The following is a 14,984-nucleotide window of genomic DNA, read 5'->3' as shown; positions in this document are numbered from 1 at the left end:
GATGCAAGGCATGCAAGCAGTGATTAATAAAAAAAATGTGAACAATACCTGCAATTGTTCATTCGTGGATAACATTTCAACAGCATTCTCATTTGTCTTTAATTTGCAAAGCCCTGTTCTTCTAGAGAAATAAAATACAATAACTGTACAAAAGTAATTTTTATTTTTATGACTATTACCAAGTTAAATCTGCCTGACTAAGAGATTATTCCCACAGACTAGTCTTAGGTATATTTATATAGAAGTACAGTTGTGAAAACTCAGTTATACTGTATGGGGCTCATAATAATAATAATAAAAAAAAGTCTACACAGTGGCCTAAATGAGTACTTGGACGATCATAAAGCCTGATCGTCGAAGTACTCATAACCAAAGCTGGTTTTAGACATATCTAAAACCAGCTTAGGCCTTTCCCCTGTCTCTAAATGCATAGAGCAAAAAGAGGCGTTTTTAGAGGAGGGGAAAAGGGGGAAGGTGGGCCAACCTAGACATAGGCGTACAGCAAGTATAACCAAAACTTTAGGCAGGTTGCCAAGACGGCACTTATACGTTTTGACTTAGACCAAGTCAAAACAGGTATAAGTGTCGAAAAAGGGGCGGCTGAGCTGATTGCGGCAACCTGCCCACCCCCCACCGCAACCATCGCAGCAGGAGAGATGGCTCATCTCCCCTGCCGCGATGGTGATCACTCACTCCTCTACCCGAACTGCCGCGACCCCAGGCAGAAGAGATGCCCAATTTCTCCTGCCGCGGTTTTTGGCAGTTCGGGTAGAGGAGTGATTACTATAACGGCAGGAGAGATAGCCAATCTATCCTGCTGCGATCCATTCCCCCCTCCCCCCGACAAGATTGGACAGGAGGGAGCCCAAGCTCTCCTGCCCCAGCGACCCCCCTGACTCGACATGGGTAAGAGGTAGCCCAAGCCCTCCTTCCCCAGTGACTCCCCCAACTCGATCCAGGGAGGAGGGATCCCAACCCCTCCTGCCCTAGCAAAACCCCCACAACTCACCCCCCATTAAGATAGGGGCAGGAGGGATTTCAGGCCCTCCTGCCCATGATGTACCCCCTCCACGACCACTCTCCCGAACCCCTGATCGGCCCCCCCACCCACTGACCCCGCGACCCACTGGTTTAAGGCAACTGTGCCAATTCCGGTTGGCCCAGGTTGCTAAGGCCCCTTCTGTGGTCGGGGTTTGAGGTGCCTGGGCCAATCAGGCCCGCCATTCTGCAGATGATGGGCCAGCCCCGTCCATCCGGCCAACTTTTTTAAGGTATGGGGGGTCAGGGGGTAGTGTCACAGGGTCGGCGTGGGGGGGGTGTCGCGGGGTCGGTGGGTGGGGGATTGATATGGGGGGGGGTCAGGGGATGCGGTCGTTGGGGGGGGGGGTACGTTGCAAAGTGGTTGGGATACGATCGGTGTCCTTAGTGAATCTGGCACTATGTCTCCAACTACCACTGAAATGCTTTCATGTTTCCCTTATATATACTGATTTTGCCAACATCTGCTTATTTCTGATCTGAGGAAGAATGGTTACCATCAAAAGCTAATCATAAACTACTTTAAATTAGTCCAATAAAAAAGGTATTATATATTTTTTTCCTATATGTTTTTGTTTTATTTCAGAATAATGTGTACAGTTCTGGAGACCACACCTTCAAAAAGATATAAACAGGATGGAGATGGTCCAGAGGAAGGCTACTAAAATGGTACGTGGTTTTCATCATAAGGAATGTAGGAATAGACTTAAAGATCTCAATATACTGTATATACTTAGGAAGAAAAGCAGGAGATATGATAGAGACGTTTAAATATCTATATGGCATAAATGTTCAGGATGCAAGTCTCTTTTATTTGAAAGGAAGCTCTGTAATGAAACGGCATAGCAAGAAGTTAAGAGGTGATAGGCTCAGGAATAATCTAAGGAAATACTATTTTACAAAAAGGGTGGTAGATGCATGGAAGTGGTGGAGACAAAGACTGTGTATGAATTCAAGAAACCATGGGACAAGCAATTGGGATTTCTTAGGGAAAGGAGACGATAGTGGATGGGCAGACTACATGGGTGATTTGGCCTTTATCTGCCATCATGTCTCTATGTTTCTCAGTTTGAACACTGAGTTTCAGTCCTGGGCATATAACTTTAGGAATCTCTGTTTTGGACTCCTAAAGTTAAAGTTTGGAGCCAGGAAAGTATTTTGCAAGTCATGTGCATGAGAGCTTCGCTTATGTCCTACCCATGCACCACCACGTTGTATGCCCCCTTGCAAATATGCATTATGTAAGTTAAGTGGGAATTTACAGAATAGTGCATAGGCAGAATTTTGGCATTTATGTGTGTATTTGAACACCTATATGCGCATATGCCATTCTAACGTTAATGTGTTTTAGTATTATGTGGGTTTTAGTTTGATTAGTTTTATTATGTATGTTTTATTTTGTAACTCGCTCAGAACTGTTGGATATTAGTGAGTAAGAAATTTTTTAAATAAATAAATAAAACATTTACATGCAAAATGTGTGCTAAGTGTGCGTGCTTAGTTTATAAAATTACCCTTTACATGTATAATTCACCTTTTGGAGACCATTCTCTATTATAAGTATGCATAGAAATAAATATTAACAAAGAAAAATATAAGGTGATACCTTTTTATGGACTAACGTAAGTACATTTCTTGTTTAGCTTTGAGAATTGATAGTCCCTTCCTCAAGCCTGAACCAAATAAACAAAAGATGACATTGCCAGAACATTCAAACATGAATCCAATAAATGCAGATATTTTGCTAGAGTTTACAATGGTTCCCTATGGATTTCTTTTTAACATATTTTTATTTATTTAGTTTAAATAATTACAGGAAAAAAGAAGACTTACTTTTTCCAAAACTTGACTCCCACAAAAATTGTGAATATGATGAGAGCCAATGCAGCTACAATCACAATCCAGGCAATTATCTTGTAATTTTGGCCTTCTCGAACAGCTAAAAGAGAAAGGAGAGGGTAAAGTTATAATCAGGGCTGATGAGAAAACATTTCACAATAATATTCTTTGGATTGTTCATATTTGAGAACATTCAAGACTGTGAGAAACCCACTGTAGAAATAGATTTTATTCACATTTGGTTTTTATGAAACTATGGGCTCCTTTTACGAAGGTGCACTAGCGGTTTTAGCATATGCACCGGATTAGTGCGCGCTATAGCGCGTGCTAGCCGAAAATCTACCGCCTGCTCAAAAGGAGGCAGTAGCGGCTAGCGCGCGCTATTCCGCGCATTAAGGCCCTAACGCACCTTCGTAAAAGGAGCCCTATATATTGTTTGGTTTTATGAAACTATTAGCCTAGCAGTTTTTAGTACAGAGAGCCGTGCTGAATTGCCCGCGCTGCTCCCGACGCTCAAAGGAACTCTATGGGAACTGCTAGCACAGTTTAATAGAAGAGGTCCTATATATTGTTGTACCTTTCCTAATAATATCCTCACTTTTCTTCTTAGCCACTGACAAACACATTAATACAAGTTAAAAGAAACTGAAGTCAGGATATACAGTACATTCTCATCATTTGATTCTGGAATCTTGTAGCCTACCAGACTGTTGAAATTCACTGTTGAAATATACTGTATGTTTGTCTCAGTTAAAAAATACTAGTGCCATGATACTTACATCACCTAATTATTGTTAAGTGATACATGATCTATTCATCTCTGTTAGTGAATGGCAGAGTAGAGAATAAGAAAAAGAAACTAGAAGTTTCTACCGTGGGCTGGTGAGGAAAATGCTCTGACGCTCATAAGAATCCTGAGTGTCGGAGCATTTATCTCACCAGCCCGCAGTAGAAAACCTCTACCTACAGCTTTGAAAAAGCCAGCATAAGGCTTTTAACAATCAGAACTGTCTCTTTGAAATCTGGGGCAAAAAAGATTTCCAAGGCCAAGAAAGGAAAGGTACAAGGAGGGACAGAAATGAGGTAATATTGAAAGAGTTCAGCCATGGCAAGGCTCTCAGTTTTGTAAAGTGATACTGCACCATAATGAAATAGTTACTGTCAATATTTTAAGGCTTTTTCAATCAAGGTCAAAATGTGTCACAGGAGGCCATTGAGGTCTTTTAGGGGCATTCTATAATTTATCTACCTCAGTAGGAAAGAAAAGAGTCTTCAAAAAGTTTTTGTTTTATTTCTCAATGTAGTCCCCTGATAGAGTCATACACTTCATCCACTTTTCCTGCAATGACTTTAACCCCTTTGAAAAGAATTCTTCTGTTTGCTCTTCAAATCAGGACGTCACAGCATACTTGATGTCTTCATCACTTGAAAACCACTGTCCATGGAGAGATTTCTTCAAAACTCAGAACAGGAAATAATCCGAGGAAGCCAGGTCAGGACTGTAGGGTGGATGGTTCAGCTGTCTAGCCCACATTCTTGGAAGGCAGCTTGTGATTGTCATAAAATGAGCACCAATGCATTGTCATGAAGAAGAAGCATGCCTGCTTTGAGTTTTCCTTATTTTTTCTCCTTGATTGACTCCCACAAAGCAATCATTGTGTTGGCATAACTCTTCCTGGTTATGATTGTTTTTTGTAGTATGAACTCAAGAAGCAAAAGTCTTTCATCATCCCAGAAGATAGTTGCCATGAATTTACCTGCAGATTTTTCTGTCTTGAACTTTTTCGGGGTGGGAAATGACTTGTGCTTCCACTGTATTGATTCCATTTTGGACTCAGGATCTCTGTGATAGACCCAAGTCTCATCTCCAGTCATCAAACAATGAAAAAAAATTCACTTGGTCTTCATGGAGCATCTCCAAGTTCTCCTGACAGCACTGGAGCCTTGTGGCCTTCTGATATGGCATTAGCATTCTTGGAACCCATCTTGCACTAGCCTTGGACATGCCCAACTTTTTACGAATTATTTTCCAAACTTTACCTGCCGAGATGCCCATTTCTTCAGCTATTCAGAAAACCTTAATTTGTCAGTCTGATAAAATTAAATCATTGACTTTCTTGCACATTTCTGCGGCAATTGCTTCCACATGTTATCCAGTGCGAGGGTCATCTTCAATTGATTCACGACCCCACTTAAACTGCTTGCTCCAAAATTTTACTTTATAGGATGATAGGGCAGACTCACCATAAACTGCAGTCATGCCAATCATGGATCGCCTTTTTCTTTTTCCATTCTTTTGTGAGAAATTTTATCAATGAATGATGCTCCAGATCTAGCAGTTTCTTACCTAATTTGCACAAGGACTCTCTTGACATCCTTTTCTCTTGGAATGTTAGACTTGCACTGAGCCACAGCTGTGCATGAGTAACCTTCAGACATGTCACAACATGCACAGACTTGTTTCAACACGCTTGCTACTTTCTTTCATACTCAGACAGATAAATTATTGAACACCCCTTGTATGTCCTTTTATTCACAATGAATAGAATGGACAGACAGGGCCTTTGGAAACCACAATAAAATGAAATTTAACTTTTCACAAAGCTGTCTTTCTTTTTGAGGAGTATTCCATCAAGCATAAAAGATTTGTCACTATGGGGTCCGAAGGCGCGCTAGCCGTTTGACTTAAACGCTAATGCGTCCATTATAGTCTATGGATGCGTTAGCATTTAGCACGCGCTAAAACGGCTAGTGCGCCTTAGTAAAAAGACCCCTATGTCACTATCTTATACAGTACTGGTTTCCTGCTCAGATGACTCATGGGGTCTTTAGTATGTAGAATTATTAACTGCATATGCAAAATTATTGAAATTAACTTACCATGGGCACGAAAGAATAGAGACGACATTGTGGTCCCCAACATATTTTTAGCTGTACATACATACTCTGCAGAATCTTCTGGTCTTATTTCCCTGATCTCGAGTTGCAAGGAGTTATAGGAAGAAGACATGCTGAACCTCTGGTTCCATGCTCTATGTGAGTTTGTGGAAGCAACAATCACATTGTTTTGGGACAGGGTTAGTTTAGACGAGGGTTCGCTGTCCACAGTGCACAGAATGATGCCAAGTTGTCCTCCTTGGGTCTCCACATATGAAGTCATCCTTAAACTTCTTGGGGCAACTACCGTAAATGTTTGAAATTAAAATTAGATTTGGATTGCCTTTGTAATCAGGACTTCATTTTTGATATATCATTATTTTAATAGCCATGGGAGTGGGCCCTCACTTTTAGATGTCCTGATTCTAAAACAGAATCTGGGATCTCTGATTCCACTGTAGAATACTTGCCTAACCCATCATCGATACACCTTAAATATATGTGCTTGTGGTTACACCAGCCTTATACCTGGTACAGGGCTCTCAAGGGAGGAGGGGGGGGGAAGATTCTCCCAGGTTTGGCCTTCAAGAGGGGCCAGCACTGGCCACAGAAAAGCCATTCTGGGTTCCACAAACCTGCATCTCCCTCCTCTCCTTTCCCTAATAAGCCTCTCTTTGAAGGAGTCATTCACAGTGGCAGTGTGGACTCGCACGCTGCAGGAAACCTCCGCTCTGCTATGTCAGGAAATTAGATGAGAGGGTGGCAGGCAAATAGGAGGTTTTCTGGTCAGCCGCAAACTGCCAGTGGGGGGAGAGGGAGAGGGGGCAGGGACAGATTTTCAACATTGTTTTCCCAAGACCTAGCTTTGTCTCTTAGCAGCCCTGACCTGGCTTAACTGTGGTCACATAAATGTGGCAAAAGAACATGTGTAACTTGCACTATTCTATGACAAGTACATATGTAACTTGTTCCGCTTTTGCCCTTCTCACACTCCATCCATAGGAACACTCCCTTCATTTACACTCCAAGTGACTTATGTATGCCATTACAGAATAATGTATAGTCGCTTTGCTGACAATTATGCACACTTACCTAAGAACATAAGAATTGCCATACTGGGACAGACTGAAGGTCCATCAAGCCCAGTATCCTGCTTCCAACAGTGGCCAACCCAGGTCCCAAGTAGTAAAACAGATTTTATGCTGCTTATCCTAGGAATAAGCAGTAGATTTCGCCAAGCCATTTCAATAATTATCCAAACCTTTTTTAAACCCTGCTAAGCTGATTTCACCACATTCTCCAGCAACAAATTCAAGGGTTTAATTACATGTTGAGTAAAGAAATATTTTCTCTGGTTTGTTTTAAATCTACTACACAGTAGCTTCATCATATGCCCCCTAGTCCTAGTATTTGTTAGAAAGAGTAAACAAGTGTTTCACATCTACCCTTTCCACTCCATTCAGTATTTTATAGACCTCTATAATATTACCCCTGAGCCATCTCTTCTCCAAGCTAAAGATCCCTAGCTGCTTTAGCCTTTCCTCATAGAGAAGGCGTCCCAAACCTTTTATCATTTTTGTCACCCTTCTCTGTACCTTTTCTAATTCCACTATATCTTTTTTGAGATACGGCAACCAGAATTGCACACAATATTCGAGTTGCGGCTGTATCATAGAGCGATACAAGGGCATTATAACATTTTCATCTTTGTTTTCCATTCCTTTCCTGGTGAAAGTTCTGGTATTCTATACATTGACAAAAAACAAGTGGCATGTAATAGAATTACCCTTAATGGGCTAGATTCAGTAAATGATGCTCAAAAATTGACACACAAAAAAAATCAGTGCTCAATGCTGTTTTATAATGGGCACTCAAAGATGAGCACCCTTTATAGAAGTAGCATTGAGGGGCTGATTTTACAAATGGCGCATCCGCACTGCCGCCTAACTTAAGTGACCAAACCTACCTTAAAACCCCCCAAATAAAAAGGTTTAGTTGCCTGCAAGTGCCTCCCAAATTGCGGCAACGGAAGCACCTAAGGTCAAAGACCTTAGTTATCCTTAGGCACCTCCATTGCCATGATTCACATGAAACATAGGTGCCAGAAATGTAGGCTTTCAAAACCCTGGTCTACTTTTCTGGCACCTATGTTTGACGTGGCTGCAGACTTCATGGGTGGACAAGGCTGAAGCAGCCTGCTAGAGTGCTGCCAGCCCAAAGCTGCTTACGGAGGTAAGTAGGGCTCGTGGCGGGGTTCCGATGGGAGGGCGAGAAGGATCTGGATTCGGCTTTGTGGTGGGTGCAGGTGCTTGGCGGGGGGAGGGGGTGTTCGCTCAAGGGTCCTGCTGCACGAGGGATAGGAGGGAGGGTAGGATAGAAGCTGGGCAAGGGTCCTGCTGCACAAGGGATGGGAGGGAGGAGAAGAAAGATGCTGCACATGTGGGGGAAAGAAAGAAAAGAGGAAGAATTGGGGTGAAAGAAATGAAGAGAGAGATGATCATGTACATACTCCAAAAATAAGACCTAGTGCGTTTTTTGGGCCTAAAACTAATATAAGACACTGTCTTATTTTTAGGGAAACACGGTAGCATCCAATTATGAGCAGCGTATACCTGTATACTTGTAGAAATTGGACTCCCCATAGAATGTGAAAAGCTAAACCTGCTGGATTATAGCTGCTGGCATTGTACTTCCGCTTCAGGAACTTTGCAACATATGATCTTTGACTGCAACCCAGCTCACTCATTCTGGACAGAAATGTGGCGAACTATTAAGCAAATCAACAACTGCTCCGCAGATGTCTCTTAGGATATTGTAATTTTAAATTCCCTGTATCCATGTTCTGCCAGCTCAGCATGTGTAATCCTAAATTAATAGATACTCTAATAGTGACAGGTCTGCAACGCATTTTTAAAAAATCAGAAATCTGTTAAATTATTAAACTTTAATTATTTTTGCCTCTTATAAGCGATTTGTACAATATGCTGCTAAAAAATTTCTTCTATCTCTCAATGTTCCCTTTGGTCACCTATAGACTCCTTTCTACAACTGAACCACACTATTATACAGTAACTTTTCTCAGCTATCCTCTCTGAATTTTCCTTTTGCTATCATTGTTACTTATTCAGATGTTTAATTTACATTATTAAACACCAAAAAGTCCAACAGGACAGAGAACCCACGGATATAAAATAGTACAAAAGGAAGTGGGAAGGGACACTCCACTGGAGATCACTGATGTAAAACTAACTTGTTTATTTCAGAAAAGGACACAAGCAGAAGCTGTGGCGTATTTGTTCACAGATGACAGGTCTGGGATAAAACAAAGCTCGGTCCAACTAACATGCCAGAGTAACCAAAATCACTGAAAAGCTAAGGAAGTTGGACCGAGCTTTGTTTTATCCCAAACCTGTCATCTGTGAACATATATGCCACAGGTTTGGTTTCATTTTTAGTGACCCCTGATGCAGGCGTTCCTCAGACGCCGAAACACAGTGCTGCATCGGGTCCACAGCTTCTGCTTGTGTCCTTTTCTGAAATAAACAAGTTGGTTTTACATCGGTGATCTTCAGTGGAGTGTTCATTGTCCGTTCCCACTTCCTTTTGTACTACTAATTTACATTATTTATATTCTTATTTTCTTTTAAATTGTTTAATACAAATATTGAACTAAAAAAGAAAATAGGAGCATATGTACAAATTGATGACACATCAATTAGTAATTAAAAAGGGTTTCTAGATTCAGTAGCAATACGAAACCTAGAAAGCAACTTAGAAAGTAACTTATTGTTACTATTAAACCCCGTTTTTTTAATCCTATAAGATAGTGTTTCCCAAACAGGTCCTGGAGAACCCCCTTGCCAGTCAGGTTTTCAGGATATTCACAACGAATATGCATGAGAGAGACTTGCATACAATGGGTTTAAAGATGTTCTCCCCGTGGAGTTGGGTTACATGTTCTCTCAGGGTTTCCGCAGCTGGCATTGTGCAGCTAGATCCAGAAACCTGCAACAAGCAGCATAAAATCTGTTTTACTTTCTGGGATCATGTAGCACAGGGGAAGGCAACTCTGATCCTGAGGAGCTGCAAGCCAGTTGTGTTTTCTAAATATTTATACAGAATTCTCCATATGGAGAAGTGGAGACTTAGAGGGGACACGATAGAGACTTACAAGATCATGAAGGGCATAGAGAAAGTGGAGAGGGACAGATTCTTCAAACTTTCAAAAACTACAAGAACGAGAGGGCAATCGGAAAAATTAAGAGGGGGGCAGATTTAGAACCAATGCTAGGAGTTCTTCTTCACCCAAAGGGTGGTGGACGCCTGGAATGCGCTTCTAGAGGGTGTGATAGGACAGAGTATGGTATTGGGATTCAAGAAGGGATTAGATGATTTCCTGAAGGAAAAGGGAATAGAAGGGTATAGATAGAGGATTACTATACATGTCCTGGACCTGATGGGCTGCCGCGTGAGCGGACTGCTGGACATGATGGACCTCTGGTCAAACCCAGCAGAGGCACTGTTTATGTTCTTATGTTAAAATGCAAGTGCCTAAATGTAAGCACCATTTGCGCTCTCAGATTATATTAGCACTTACAAACACGAATGTTATGGATTCGTGGTAAGTGTTAGTTGGGCGCTAAGCAGTATTCTATAATCTTAGCATACAATTTACATACCACCACATGCAATGAGATGTTCACATGGGCATAATTGCCTACACACCTCCATAATTACATGCATGCTTCATAGTGCCATTTACATGCTAATGTACTCCATTTAGGTGTGTACATTTACACCTGCCACAGACATGGTGTTAGTGGGAACACCTAAAGGTTGGCACATAAATGCCAACTTATGATAGCATTCTATAATAGAATCTGGATGCCCACTTTCTGTTGTAGAATTTGTGCTTAGCGCCCAGCATTTTGGCATCTAATCTTTGGTGCATGAGATACACTTGCATACACTACATCTACTGTGCACGGATGCTATGCAAACCCAACTCTCTAGTGCAACTGAGGAATTTGCATATCATACAACATCAAATGTAGGTGAATATCTGGCAAAACTTACAAAGCACATTCAAACTGATCAATGAGGAGGTTTGGTTTCCCCTGGTGTCCTTTGCTGCACAGTGGTATGATCCAGTGTCAGTGTTATTCACTGATTCTAAGAGCAACGACCCCGCAGGAGCCTCCTTAAGCCACCTACTGTTCTTGTACCAGATGTAGTTTACTTTTCCGTGTATTTTACCGGTGACCAAACAAGTTAGATTTACATTGTTGCCTTCATGAATTTCTGTTGAGGGTGCAACCAGGATCTCCACAGCTGTATGGGGGGGGGGGGGGAGGGGGAGGAACAAAGAAATGAACAGAGCATGTGGAAGACGGCAGAGACTGAATCTCATTTTTCCTGCTTGTTTTGGCATACAATAGCAGAGAGGATTGAAAGTTTTTACGGAATTGCTTTTTTCCTTCAGCAGAGCCTTAATCTTCATACAAGCATGTCATCAATGCCTGGATTCTGTAAACGGCGCCTAGAAAACTGGCACTGACCGTGTGTCAATCATACTTAGGTGCTGTTCACAGAATTTTGCCTAGTGCCACTTACATAAAATCTTAAGCACCAGAAATGTAGGAGAGGGTTTTAAAGACCTACATTTCAGGTGCCTAAGTTTTTGGAGAATCATGCTGAGTTGCACTTAAGTCATGCTCCACCCATAGAAATGCTCACTTAGGTGTTAGGCACCTATCTTTTATAGAATTGGTTAGATGCTTATCTCCCAATTAAAAAAAAAATTTCTTCCAATTATTGAGGCTATTACAGGTATTTTGCCAATTAACTTTTTTTTTTGAGGGGGGGAAGAAGGGGGGAGAAAAAGAAAAAAGGAGATGCTAGATCTGTGGGAGGAGTGAGGAGATGGAGAAATACCAGACCTGTGGGCAGAACGGGATAAGGGAGAGATGCTAGAACCATAGGAGAAAAGGAAAGAGCGAGAGATACCAAATCTGTAGAATGAGGGGAGAGAGGGAGAGATGTTAGGCCCATAGTATGGTGGGAACAGGAGAGATGCCAGGCCTCTAGGATAGGAAGAAGAAATAGTGATACCAGAACAAAAGGAAGAAGAGATGCCAGACATGCAGAAGAGGGGAGGAAATGTGCCTGTAAGGATGGGGGAGAAAAGGAGAGATATCAGACCCACAGGAAGGGGAGAAGGAAAGATGTATGCATACGTATTTGGGGGGGGGGGGAGGTAAGAGTAGTGGTAGAAAGATACCAGACCGGGAGGGAAAGGGGAAAAAGAGGAGAGAGATGCTTGACCCTGAGGGGTTTGGAAGGAAGAGACAGAGGGAGACCAGACAAGAGAGAGAGAGAGAGATGTTGGACCCTGTGAGGAGAGGGGGTATCAAAAGAAAAAGATAGGTAACTGGACCAAGGGTAGAGGAAAAGAGATAGAAAGATGCTAGACCAATAAATAGAGGAATAGATGGTGGTCTGGGGTTGGGGTGGGGTGTTGGAAGAGGGGAAGAGAGAGGGATAAGCTGGACAAAGGGTGGGGTAGGGATACATAGCAAAGATGCTGAGCATGGAAGGAGCATAGGAACAGGGACACAGAGGGGCAATACTGGTCTTGGGGGAGGGATAGGGACACAGAAGTTTGATGCTGTACACAGGGGGATGGGTAAGGATATGAAGAGGGCAGATGCTGAACATGGGGGAGGAATACAGGCAAGGACACTGAGGGAAGATGTATGGTGGACACAGAGAAAGAAGAAATGTTAAATGGACAAGAGACCCTGGCAAGGGAATTAAGAAAAAAAGCAGAGAAAAGCAGAAGAGACAACGGGTCCAAAGCAAACAAACTAATTTAAAATGCTCAGACAATAAATGTAAAACAAAATATTTTATTCTGAGTTTATTAATTGGAATATGTCAGTTTTGGAAAATGTGCATCTCCAATACTTTGCATTTCAGTTTCTATTTCTCTAGTTTGACTTCTTGACCAGTTTTGCGCTGTCATATTTGTATGTCTGGTGTCTCATTTCATATTTGCTGAGGGTCTTTTTGCGTTCTGCGTGTAACTGAAAAGGAACATGGCCATGGGCATGTCACGAGCGTTCCAAAAAGTTTCATGTGAATTTTTGGCCTCAGTACACCTAACTTGGGTGCCAGCATTCTGTGGCATAGGAAGGGTAAGATCCGCCCATGGCAGTGGTGCCCCTCCCCCACCCTCTTCCCTGCACCCCCCCGCTCCTTCACCCCCCCTGCCAAGAGCGTGCCCCCCTTTGCCTTCCCTCCCATACCTCTTTAACTTCCCCAGCATGAGCAGCATCACCAGCTTGCTGCCTAAGCTGGCATTTACTCTCCCTATGATGTCACTTCCTATGCATGGGACATCAGGGAGAGCCGACGCTGGCGCGAGCTGCAGGTTGAAGTTGCTGCTCGCGCTAGGGAAGAGCTAGAGGTACTGTGAAGGCACGCATGCAGCAGAGTGAGGAGTGGGAGAGAGCGGGGGAGGGGGGAAGCAGAAAGGAGAAGGGGTGCCAGTACCTTCACCAAGATGGTACCTTCACCAAGAGGGCTGACTGCCCTCCCCCCCCCACACACACCCATTACTGCGCCTCTGCCAGCATTTACACTAGGTTTCAGCAGGTCCCCTTTATGGCATATACACATGCACATCCTTCATAGAATCATGTGCAGATGTAAATTCCATGCCTAACTTTTGGCACCAAATTTATGCCTGCTGAAACCTGGTCTAAGTGTTAGTGCCAAAGTTAGTTGTATTGAGGCAGTATTCTCTAACAATACACACAGCTTACTGGAATGCCCTTCACATGCCCATGCACACCTATGGATGGCTATGCCGCTTTTTGAGTTACATGCTGTTAGAGTTAGGTGACAGGCCTTATAGAATAACATGCAGCCAGATACATGTGCAAATTTTAATAGGTACCAATTAACTTCAATAATTGATTGTTAGCACCTAACTGTTGACATTTCTTGGCTCGTTAGTCAATTAATTTGGTTGTACGACTTGGAAGCATGGCCAAATTTTGGCCTGAAAATATTGGTGCCATATATAGAATTTAGGGAGTAATGTGTCTACCACCTGCAGTGGCGTACCTAGCATGTGTGACACCCGGGGCCCATCATTTTTTGCCACCCCCACCCCATCAGTATGAAAACATTATTTTTAGTAACAAGCCACATGTCACACATGAGTACCTAGGAAAAGGCAGCATCTGACATACTGCAGTGAGAAGTATAACAGCAATACACCCATTGTAAAACTAAACAAGCCAGACTAGTACAGATCAATCCTGCAGTCAATCCTAACAGAAAACCATGTCTTTCGAACACACAGAACACAGAAAACACCTTTGCCTAGTATGGAATATGTCATCACAAACTAACCCCTCCCCCTTTTACAAAACTGTAGTGTGGATTTTAGCCACGGTGGTAACAGCTCTGACGCTCATAGAATTCTGAGCATCAGAGCTGCTACCACCACAGCTGGTGCTAAAAACGCTCCACAGTTTTGTAAAAGGGGGGATAAAATAGAAATACATAGACAAAGGTTAAATTGAACCAGCAAGAAACTGGACTCTGTATACAAGGCAACACCACATAAACAGTGACACATGTCTCCTAAAGCAATAAATAAATAGAAAATTTTTGTTCTACCTTTGTCTTCTCTGGTTTCTGCTTTCCTCATCTTCTTGTTACTCTCTTCCTTCTATCCACTGTCTGCCATCTCTCTGCCCCTATATGGCATCTACTCTCATTCTATGCCCCTTCCAGAAACTGTATGCCTCCCCCTTCCATCTCTCCTTTCACCCCCATTGGTCTGGTATTTGTCTCCTCTCCTTCCCCCCTGCTCTGGCAACTCTCTCTCCGCTCCCTTCCTCTTGTTCTTCCCTGGTCTTCCTTCTCAATTTATTTTCTGCCTCTGTCTAAATTCTTTTTTACTGTTCAGTCCTCAGTTTCCCTCTTTCACTGTGTCTACCTATAGCTTGCCACCTTTTTCCCTCACCCCTTCCAGTAACTAACTCTATCCTCTTCCCTCAATCCTGCATGTGCCCTTTTTTCTTTCTCCTCCCCACTTCCTTCCAGCATCTGCTCCCCCTTTCCCTCAAACTTCCATTCAGCAGCTGTCCTTCCTCTCCCCCACACTTCCATTCAGTGTCTGTTTCCCTCTCTCTACCCCTTCCATCTACTGTTCA

At 42.7% G+C, this 14,984-nt stretch overlaps 1 protein-coding gene across 2 annotated transcripts in view; it reads right to left on the bottom strand.

The window, feature by feature from the left end:
• SIGLEC1 (sialic acid binding Ig like lectin 1) overlaps positions 1-14,984 on the bottom strand; it is a 114,400-nt gene that overhangs the window by 6,795 nt on the left and 92,621 nt on the right. For both annotated transcript variants that reach the window (XM_033953273.1, XM_033953268.1), the window contains exons 18-21: positions 10,831-11,085; positions 5,758-6,057; positions 2,872-2,977; positions 49-121 (exon numbers count right to left, since the gene is read on the bottom strand). In XM_033953273.1, the coding sequence (XP_033809164.1) occupies positions 49-121; positions 2,872-2,977; positions 5,758-6,057; positions 10,831-11,085 (734 nt within the window). The remainder of the gene's footprint in view (positions 1-48; positions 122-2,871; positions 2,978-5,757; positions 6,058-10,830; positions 11,086-14,984) is intronic.

The sequence above is a fragment of the Geotrypetes seraphini genome, chromosome 1 (genome assembly GCF_902459505.1).
Source record: "Geotrypetes seraphini chromosome 1, aGeoSer1.1, whole genome shotgun sequence".
Classification (NCBI taxonomy): domain Eukaryota; kingdom Metazoa; phylum Chordata; class Amphibia; order Gymnophiona; family Dermophiidae; genus Geotrypetes; species Geotrypetes seraphini.
Note: the sequence above shows the minus strand (reverse complement) of the source record. Positions and strands in the feature narration are given on the sequence as shown.